General features: G+C 50.8%; 1 protein-coding gene across 2 annotated transcripts in view; it reads left to right on the forward strand.

Moving 5' to 3' along the window:
- Nucleotides 1-4218: 4218 nt before the first annotated feature.
- Nucleotides 4219-10942, forward strand: part of Dao (D-amino acid oxidase) — an 18937-nt gene continuing 12213 nt past the window's right edge. The window contains exons 1-2 of one of the 2 annotated variants that reach the window (XM_047562806.1): nucleotides 4219-4550; nucleotides 9133-9335. In XM_047562806.1, coding sequence (XP_047418762.1) covers nucleotides 9142-9335 — 194 coding nt within the window. In that variant the 5' untranslated portion in view covers nucleotides 4219-4550; nucleotides 9133-9141. Of the gene's footprint in view, nucleotides 4551-4571; nucleotides 4726-9132; nucleotides 9336-10942 lie in introns of those variants that run through there. The other variant, XM_047562805.1, reaches the window with a different exon arrangement.

The following is a 10942-nucleotide window of genomic DNA, read 5'->3' on the forward strand; positions in this document are numbered from 1 at the left end:
CGCTAGCGAAGCCATAAACCTTCTTTTTCCTTTTTCTCAAAAGGTGTCCTGGTTATCAGATTGGGATCGGGACAAGGACTGAGCTGACGGCAACATCAGCTCAGCTGCCGAGGCTGGCTTTGAACTCGCGATCCTCCCGCCTCAGCCTCCTGAGCCACTGGGATCAGGGCATGCCCCGCTCGCTGTGCCTGGCTTGCTTGCTTTATGTCTTCCACATTCCCTAAACTAACAGCGGGAAAAGTTATAACAAAGCTGATTTCATATGAGCGAGGTGGGGAAAGATAACTCGCAACCTCCCGCCCCAGCCCCAGCCTAGGGTTCTGATTCCCATCGAGAATTCTCCAAGGGTTGGCATGACCTTTGGCATGTTAAATAAACAGAAATTGCTTCCAAAGATTTGGGGTCGCTTACCATGATAGTGAATGGACTTTGAACTTGAGGGTAGTAGAAGGGTCCTGCCCTCACCTGGCTCTGTGAGTGGGCCCTACCAGGGGGGCACCCTTTTCTCTCTGTTTCTTACTTTCCCTTTCCTCCCTCCCTTCCTCTTTCTCTCTGTCTCTCTTTCTTCTCTATTTCTCTCCTCTCCTTTCTCTCTTCTCCCTAACTGTAAAATGGATGGGTTCGACAAGGTCATTATTTCTCAACTTTTTTTTTTTCTTTTTTCACTCATTTTCCATTCTGATAAAGATAAGGGGCCAGGCACAGCGGCACACCCCTGTAATCCCAATGGTTTAGGAGGCTGAGGCAGGAGGATCTCAAGTTGGAGGCCAGCCTCAGCAACTTACTGAGACCCTAAGCAACTCAGCAAGACCCTGTCTCTAAATAAACTACAAAAAAAGGGATGGGGATATGGCTCAGCTAAGCGTCCGTGAGTTCAATCCCTGCTACAAAAAAAAAAAAAAAAAAAATAGGTAAGGGGATAGCCCCTTATCCCAAAGTCAAGAGATTCTGTGGGATTTTACTTTCTGGGGTTTGGATTGTGAAAACAATAAGCATCTCCTGAGTTCGTTTTCTCAAATTAGATACCAGTACTGAGGATGTCCTTTCGCACACAGCTCGGTGCTTTCTGAAGCCACAGCCACCCCCAGCCCTGCAGCATGGTCATGGATGGCGGAGGCCCTTCTGCACTCTGTTGATCTCTTCAGCATGGGGCAAAGTGACCCAGCCGTGGACTCAGGCCGTGTGGGTAAAGGTCACCAGAAACAATGTTGGGTAATCCATTAAGTCTAACCTGGATCCCCAGCTGGGCCCCCACCTCTACCCAGTGGGCTGGGAGCAGGTCCTTCCCCGCCCCCTCTCCTTTTCCTCTCTCCCCTTCTTTCCTTCTTCCTTTCCCTTCTCTCCTCCCTCCTCTCCTCTCTCTTTTGGTCAAGTACATTAATCTTAACTTTAAGCATGCAGCTTAATACATTTTCACACATGCACACACTCCTGGGATCACCACCCAGATTAAGAATTATGTTTCCAGCCTCCCAGCAAATTTTCTCCCTCCTCTCTCTGACGTAGCCACTTTTCCACACTCCCTATGGCTGTCAGTTGGCTTTTCATAAAAATGGGAGGGGGCAGTCTGGGGTTTTAGGTGCCTGGCTTCTTCTCCCTGTAAGACTGAGACTCATTCTGGTTATTGCATTTTCTTTTTCATTGCTGTATAATATTCCTTCATGTGATGGAAAACACCACTGTTTGGCAGATAGACATTTGATTTTACTTCTGGTTTGGGGCTAGGAATTTTTTTTTTTTCATTCCTGGGGATTTAACCCAGGGACATTCTACCACCAGCTATATTCCCAGCCCTATCATTTTTTTTTATTTTGAAGGAGGGTCTCACTATGTTACCCAGACTGGCCTCAAACTTGTCTCAGGTTCTCACGTTGCTAGGATTATAGGGGTACACTACTGCAACGGGAAGGAACTTTTTTTTTCTCCCTTGGGAGTTCTGGAGATTGAACACAGAGCCTCGTGTACACCAGGCAAGTACTCTACCCCTGAGCTACATCCCCAGCCCAGGACATTCTTATTCAGACTTTTGACTGACGCATGTCTTCATTTCTCTTGGGTACGTATGTAAGAGTGGTGATGCCGGGCTTGGGACAGGAGGATGCTTGGCTTTAGTGACGATGCTGAGCACACTTCTGGATTTCAGCTCTGCAGTGGGCCTGATAGAACAGCATCTACCCTGCAGGGCTGTTTTGATATGAAATGAGATCAGTCAGATAAAGTTCATAGAACCAGTGCATCAAAATCATAAAACAAGCTGAGCCTGGTGGTGCCCACCTGTAATCCCAGGGACTCCGGAGGCTGAGGCAGGAGGATTGCAAGTTCAAAGCCAGCCTCAGCAACCTCGCAAGACCCTTAAGCAATTTAGCAAGACCCTGCCTACAAATAAAAAATTAAAAGGCTGGGGAGGTGGCTCATCCACAGCACCCCTGGTTCAATCCCTGGTACCAAAAACATTTTTTTTTCCCACAAAATATAATGAGTTACTAAGAAATGAGTGGGAGAAGAGGAAAAAAATACGACGAACTTCTGTGAACTTGAAAGTGCTTCAAGATGTCTGAGCGGCACACGGAACTTAGGCTGGGGTCCTATGAGGCAAAAGGATGCCTGACTGTCTGAGGCGGCTCCGTGGTGGAGCCACGCTTGCCTGGCACGTGTGCGGCCCTGGGTTCGACCCTCGGCACGGCATATAAATACCTAAATAAATAAATAAAGGTTTAAGAAAGACAATTAAAAAATGGTTCGTTAGAATGGCGATTATCAAGAATACAAGCAACAACAGGTGTTGGTGAGGATGTGGGGAGAAAGGTACACTCATACATTGCTGGTGGGGCTGCAAATTAGTGCAGCCACTCTGGAAAGCAGTGTGGAGACTCCTTAGAAAACTTGGAATGGAACCACCATTTGACCCAGCTATCCCACTCCTTGGCCTATACCCAAAGGACTTAAAATCAGCATACTACAGAGATACAGCCACATCAATGTTCATAGCTGCTCAATTCACCATAGCCAGATTGTGGAACCAACCTAGATGGCCTTCAATTGATGAATGGATAAAGAAACTGTGGTATATATATACAATGGAATATTACTCAGCCATAAAGAATGATAAAATTATGGCATTTGTAGGCAAATGGATGAAATTGGAGAATATCATGCTAAGTGAGATAAGTCAATCTCAAAAAACCAAAGGATGAATGATCTCGCTGATAAGTGGATGATGACACATAATGGGAGGTGGGAGGGGTTAGTGTTAGGGTTAGAGTCAGGGTTAGGTTTAGGGTTAGGGTTAAGGAGGGGGGCAAGAATGGAGGAAGGAAGGACTGTATAGAGGGAAAAGAGGGGTGGGAGGGGTGGGGGAAGGGAAAAAAATAACAGAATGAATCAAACAACATTGCCCTATGTAAATTTATGATTACACAAATGGTATGCTTTACTCCATGTACAAACAGAGAAACAACATGTATCCCATTTGTTTACAATAAAAAAAAAATGGTTCGTGACTTTTGTAAACAAAACAATTCCAATGAGAAGTGAAAGGGGGTGGGGGCTTTACCCTGTCCGTGTTTCTAATTCCGAAAGAGAAAATACCAGGCCCTGAGAGTCTCACCTGCCTCCTCTTTCTTTTGTCCTCTTCTCTTCTTTTTTTGCGGTGCTGGGGATTTGAACCCAGGGCCTTGTGCTTATGAGGCAAGCTCTCTACCCACTGAGCTACATCCCCAGCCCCTCCTCTTCTCTTCTTGACGGATGGGGCTGGAGGTCGGGTGGCCAAGGCTGGACCCTCACGCTAACCAGGAGGCAAGGCCTGCGCAGGGTCTCTGCGGTCTCCATCTGCGCCCCCGTCTGCTCCTCGGGACGTCCAGGTGCCCGATGAGCTGGGGCCCCGCGGCGCCAGCGCAGGTCTGGTCTTGGCAGAGGCAGGGCCTGGAGCCCCGCCGCTGGCGTCTCTGGGATACAGAAGCAAAGGGCCACGCATGCTCCCAGCGCAGACGGGCGTCCCTCAAGCCCCTCCTCGGTGTTTCTCTCCAGCGTCCCAGAATGGCACTAGCCTGGCCGGCCTGCCGGGGAGCCCCGTCCGCGCCGCTCGGGGGCTGCCAAGCAGGCCGGGCCCACAGTGGCCGGGGGAACAACCCTCCCCTCTGCCAGGGTGGCAGCAGGAAGAAAGAGGACCGTCTCCAGCTGGCCAGGGCGACAGAGCTCCTTGTGCCCATCCGTCTTCCAAGAATGTCCCCCGCCCCCAGCCGCCCCCCAGCCTGTCCACAGGGGCTTGGGATCAGCCAGAAAAGTCAGGAACTTCTCAGTGACAGGGCGGGGAAGCGGGCTCTCCCTGCGCGGCTGGGTCCAGGCCCCGGGAGATACACCCACCCCCTGCACCGCCCGTCCACCGGCCACTGCCCACTGCTCCAGACTTTGACCTTGATTTCCTGCGCTACTGGGTGGGTGGAGATCTGAAGTCAACCCCCAGGATCCAGAGCCTCCTGCGGGAAGTAGGTCCCTGCGGCTGGCTGGCCCCGCAGCTGCCTCCTTTCTCCAGAAGTCTGCTGCACCTGTGGGTGAGTGGCAGATGCACCCCGAGCTGGGGTGGGGGGCAGGGGGATAAAAGTCCCAATGTCAACAGACCAGACTCAAGAATAGCGCTTGAGGCAGGCAGCCGAGGGGACAGCGTGCTTTGGGCCAATGTTCCCAGAGAGGCCACGATCCAGCCTTGGAGTCAGGCAGGGACTGCAGGTAAGTAACTTGCCCTCTTCAAGCCCTGGTTTCCTCATCTGGAACACAGGGATCTCCCCTCTAGCAGGAGAGGTGAATATAAAACGCTCAGGGTGGAATTGGGCACCTAGCAAATACACGATTAATGATATTTATTATTATTATTATCTTTGGGAGGGGCAGTGGGTACTCTGGTTCTGTTTTATGGTTCTTGGAGATTTTTTTGTATTAGGGATTGAACCCGGGGTACTTAACCACTGAGCCGCATCCCGGAACTCTTTTTTTTTTTTTTTTTAATATTTTTATTAGTTGTTGATGAACCTTTGTTTATTTACTTATTTGTATGTGGTGCTGAGGATCAAACCCAGGGCCTCACATGTGCTAGGCAAGCGCTCTACCACTGAGCCCCAACCCCAGTCTCCCAGCCCATTTTTGTATTTTATTTAGAGACAGGGTCTTGCTAAGTTGCTGAGGCTGGCTTTGAATTTGAGATCCTCCTGCCTCAGCCTCCCCGGCTGCTGGGGTTACAGGTGTGACCACGGCATCCAGCCCACCTCTTGGAGTTGTCGAGAGGATTAAGGTCTGCCCTGTATCTTCATGTGTCTGGCAAGAAGTAGAATCCAAAATATGTTGGTTCTCCTATGAGTCTATCCTTCCATAGGCATTATAATCCCTCCCCACCACACAGTAACTGCAGCTGCTTCATCTTCCTGGTTTCATACTCCAAGTGCGCTTGGTTGAAGGAACTGGCATAAAACAGGGGAGAAATTCGACATTGTTAAAAAAACACCAGCAACAACAGCAAGAAAATAGTTGGTTTCATAATGGGGCTCTGGGCACCCAAGTCCCGAAGTTCATTCGTGGGGTTTCGCCCGAGGCTGGGTCTTGGGCTCCTGCAGTCTGGGTACAACTTCTTGCGAGAATCTCATGAATTTCTCCCGCACCCTCCGCACTCAAGGCTGCTCTCGTCTGTTCCAAATTGGACTCAATATGATGTCCGTTTTTTCCTAAAGAGAATCACCTTAGGATCTGCGATGGCTCCATCTCCATTCCATTCCCACAGACACACGACAAATTCCCACAAATGTTGCATTTTAGGGTTTTGCAAATGCAGGACTCTGAAACACGGACTGTGTTGCCTCACCTGCTCGACCTTGCGAGTTTTTTGAATGGCGGGCCTTGCCGGCCTGGCAGGGTATTGAAGTATCCTGACAAGCGGGTGAGGCTGGCCTGCCTTCTCAGCAACCGGGTGTCGGGCCATGAGCTTGCCTGTCTGAGCTCAGATGCCTCTGCTGTAAAATGGCATAATAACATCTTCCAGTCTGTCAGGAGGACTATACTAGATAATGCACTTGAGATTCTGAAGTGCAATGGCCCACACCTGTCATCCCCGTGGCTTGGGAGGCTGAGGCAGGAGGATCTGGAGTTCAAAGCCAGCCTCAGCAATTTAGTGAGGCCCTCAGCAATTCAGCGAGATCTTGTCTCTAAATAAAATACAAAGAAAGGGCTGGGGATGTGGCTCAGTGGTTAAGTACCCCTGGGTTCAAACCCTGGTACCAAAAAATAGAAAAAAATCAAAATAAAAAGAGAGTTCTTAGCGCAGATCAATGCACACAGGACACTGAAAAGATAGGAGCTGCTGCTTCTCATCTCCAGGTTGCTGGGTCTCCTCATTGCTGGATCTTTCCTCGGCTCAGTCTACTCCTGCCTCTGCCGCACTAAACCCTTTAATCACAACCTGTGACTTGGGATCCATCCTCTTCTCTCGGTCTCAGTTTCCCCAGCTGCATAAGAACAATGAGCTCACCTTGAAAGTTTTGCACACTGCAGAAACTGAGCCCTGTGCTGGGATTGACCCTCTGGACCTTGGGCCTGGTTCTTCCAGCAGGTTCTGGAAACTGCCGGTGGTGGTTGCCTCTGGTCTTGGTGTTGCTCTGGGTCCTCCTTCCTGCTCTTCTCTTTGCCTGACTTGGGTACAAAGTCTTTTTGTTATCCAGAAGCCTCTGAAGCGTCCTCTACCGCCTTCCTTCCTGCCCCCTATTTTATAAGCTGCCCCCTTTCTTCTCAGCCCTTTGCAGATTTTCTAGGCAGAGTGAGAGTGAAAGAAGGGCATCTTGGGAAAAGGCAGACCTGGGATCCCACCTGGCTCTCCCTGCAGCTCCTGTCGTGATCTTGACTAGCTTAGCTTGCTTTCCATGAGCCTTAGCTCCTCATCGGTCCCCAGGCCCTCACTGCTGTCCTGTATGAGCCCCCAAGCATTTTACAAATGTTTTCTTTTTGGGTCCTGGGAAGACCTTTATCCATCCGTCCATCTGTGCATGCATGCGAGTCCCTGGTATGTGCTATCCTGGGTCGTGGATATGGAGCAATGGACAAGACAAAGTCCTTGGTCTCCTGGCTTAATATTCTGGTGGGGAAGAGCACCAGGCAAGGAGTATCATTCATCTGTAAAAGTTTATAAAAGCGGAAGTCAAGACTCACCTAGGATCCACCAACTCAGCCGGGCTCCCCTGGGACTCTCCTGGGCACGCCCTGAGTCCTGGGCAAACTGGAAACGTGGGTCACTCTCACCCAGTCAAGCTCAGTGACCTGCCCACAATCGTATAACTGGTGTGTGCCAGAGCCGGCTGCAAACCTGGGCCTGTCCGACCCTCAGTCGCAGTTGTGACGGCCACCTCCTGTCCCCGTCCCCCTTGTCAGATTGATCACGGGGAATTTGGACATTGCAGGAAAGTCCTTTATTCCTGTGTCTTTTTGTTATTAATGTCCAAAAGTAGTCAGCCCTCCAGAGATCATGAGAAGTAGTCAGAAGGCCCAGTTAGGGGAAGAAACTTGGCAAAGGTCACACTGCGGGTTGGAAGTGAAGCCAAGTCTGACTCCTCTTTCTTCCTCTTGCCTCCTTTACACCCAATGTTTTCTTTGCACAGTGCTAGGGGACAGAGAGAGCCCGCTGTGTACGAGGGCCTACGCCATGTCAGGCGCAATACTAGGAACTTTTGCAGAACCTTCTCATTTAACCCTCGGCATAACCCCATGAGTTTGGGGTCACCTTTATTTTACAGATGAGGTCCTCATGTCTCCTGAAGACAAGAGGGAGCCGGGGAGACCCAGCTCCCCGACCCCCAGCGTCAGTATCCAAGCTCAGATTCCAAGGTAGAGGGAGAATGGCCCAGAAGGGCACCTTTCTGAGTGTTGATTCTATCTCCAGTTTGGCTTCTGAAACCCCCAGGGAGTCCAGTTTTTGTGGGCTGGAATCGTTTCTCCTCCTTTACAAAACTAGGCCATATTGAGAATGTCCTGCTGTTCAGGGCCACAGGCTGAGTGGCCAGAGCCAAGGACCGCGGGAGGCCGGTTGTGAAGAAAGAGAGGGAAAGAAGTCGAATTTGGCCCTCCCGGGCACAAACAGGCCTCTTGTTCTGCTTCAGCACAAGCTGACAGAGCAGTTCAAGGTCAAAAGCTAAACTTCAGAGGGCCCAGCCAGCCAAGCGTCCCAAGTCAGGCTGAGTTCCGTGTTGGAAGATCGCGTCTAAGGCCGGACAGACCCTGTGTCTGATGTGCTCAAAGCCGCAAACGCACGGAGTAGGTGTGCAGTAAGTGTGTGGCGTGTTCACTTGCATTGGAATTTAATCCCAGCGACACCACTAATTGGCTGTGTGACTTCAGGTAAGTCACGCCGTCCTCCTGTGCCTCAGTTTCCTCATCTGTAAAATGGGACTAAAAACCAAACACTTCCATCTCGGGAGACTGCCTGGCACGTGCTTCATGAAGGTCGGTAAGTCACCTCTGCACTGGGCACCAGGGTTTCCTCTGAGGCGTGCGTGACTAAAAGTTGAAGGTCAAGGAGCGTCTTGCCCGAGGTGAACGGCAGGCAGGCGGCAGAGCTGCGATCTAACACTGGGAGTCAGAACTCACCGCCCCAACCCCGTGTACATCATCCAGGGACTCTGCAGTGCCCTTTGTATTCCCAGCCAGGGGAGGGACACCCTGCTGGGCTTCCCAGAGAAAGTCACATCACTTACCAGCAGTTTGACTGTGGGCAAAGGCTTTGACTTCAGTGTTTCCACATGCAAAATGCAAAAATTGATGATCCTTCAACTCGGACTCGTTGGGTCTGAATGACTGAGAATATAAGGGCTTGGTGGTCCAGATGTGGTGGCACGTGCCTGTGATCCCAGGGACTCAGGAGGCAGAGGCAGAAGGATCATGAGTTTGAGGCCAGCCTCAGCAATTAGGCAAGACCCTGTCTCAGAATAAAATAAAATAAGACAAAATAAAATAAAAAGGGCTGGGGATGTGGCTCAGTGATAACATGCCCCTGGGTTCAATTCCCAGGACCAAAAACCAAAAGGGGTTGTTGGCGTCTGGTACCTTCTGAGCCTTCAGTAAGCGATTGCAGTTGCAATCTGGCCTCAAACTTCCTTCTCGCAGGCGGGATCCATGCACGTGGTGGTGATCGGAGCCGGGGTCATGGGACTATCCACCGCCCTCTGCATCCACCAGCGCTACCACTCAGACCTGCAGCCCCTGGACATGAAGGTCTACGCGGACCGCTTCACCCCGCACACCACCAGCGACGTGGCGGCTGGCCTCTTCCAGCCCTACCTTTCCACCCCTGACAACTCCCCAGAGATGTGAGTGAGGATCCTGGGGGGTAGTCTGGGGGACCCACGGGGTGGAATCTGCAGAGAGGGCATGCCCATCGGGGTTCCCATGACTCAGAATAAGTGTCCTTGGAAGCTCTGATCTGGCATGACTTAAAGAAAATACCAGTCAACTAGACAGGGGTGCACGCCTGTAGTCCTGAAGCAAAAGATAAGAGGATCGTTGCATCAAGGAGTTTGAGACCAGCCTGGGCAATATAATGAGGAGACACTCTCTCTCAAAAAAAGAAAAAAAAAAAAAAAAAAAAAAAACCCAGGTACTGTGACACTTGCCTGTAATCCCAGCAGTTGAGGAGGCTGGGAGAGGAGGATGGCAAGTTTGAGGCCAGCCTCAGCAACTTCATGAGGCCCTGCCTCAAGATAAAAACCAAAAGGACTGGGGAATGTGGCTCAGTGGTAAAGCGCCCCTGGTTCAATCCCAGGTTAAAAAAAGAAAAGAAAAGAAAAGGAAAGAAAATACTCATGGCTAGTCCCTCTGTTCTATGCCACATACCGTGAGCTAGGAGGTTTGGTCTCGGTGCTTCCCTAAGGGAGATTATAGTCAATACCATACGCATGGACGAATCCAGAAAATTTCTAAGCAGGTGGATCAATGCAAAGGTCACAGCTGGGCATTGTGGCACGCGCCGTAATCCCAGTAACTCTGGAGGCTGAGGCGGGAGGAGCGTGGGTTCCAGGCCAGCCTCAGCGACTTATTGAGACCCTGAGCAACTTAGCAAGACCCTGTCTCAAAATAAAAATGGGCCGGAGATGTGGTTCAGTAGCACGGTGCCCTGGGTTCAGTCTCTAGCGCAGAAGAAGGAGAAGGAGAAGGAAGTTGCAAAGGTCATTATGTCATTTTAAAAACTATCACCTCCTTGGACAACCCCACCCTGCAGTGAATAGTGTCTCAAACAAACCAATAAAAGATTGTCTTGTAAATTCCTGACCAATGGGCGGCCATTCAGGAGCTCCTTCCCTTACATGGCTTTGCCATCCATTGGCATGGCTCCCAAGGTCACTGCTGAGGTGACCTCCTCCAATATTACCATTCTCATGGGCCAGTGACTATGGAAGGAGCTCCCAGGACCTCTTGTGCAGAATCTCCAGCCAACGCACAGTCACATGGCCCCAGCTACGTGCAAGTGGGTCTAGAAACTGTAGTTGAGCTGTGTGCCCAGGGAGGAGGAAGGCACGTGGGGAGAGCAAGCTGGTGTCTGTCTGCCACCGGTGTTACAATGTGGGGGGTCTCGGAGCCAGCGTGAGTCATAGTCCCCCCAAACCAGGTCAGAACCTCCCTTGAAAGTCACCAGCTATGTGAGCCCAAGCCAGAGGCGCGAATCCCTTTTCTCCACATTTTCTATTCTGTTCATGGAGTTGGACAGGGTGGCACATGCCTGTCATCCAGCGGTTCTGGAGGCTGAGGCAGGAGGATCGCCAGTTCAAAGCCAGCCTCCGTAACTTGGTGAGGCCCTGAGCAACTTAGCGAGACCCTGTCTCAAAATAAAAAATAAAAAAGGGTTGGGGATGTGGCTCAGTGGTCGAGTGCCCCTGGGTTCAATCCCTGGTACCAAAAAAAAAAAAAAGAATCTATCCCA

The sequence above is a fragment of the Sciurus carolinensis genome, chromosome 8, assembly GCF_902686445.1.
Source record: "Sciurus carolinensis chromosome 8, mSciCar1.2, whole genome shotgun sequence".
NCBI lineage: Eukaryota > Metazoa > Chordata > Mammalia > Rodentia > Sciuridae > Sciurus > Sciurus carolinensis.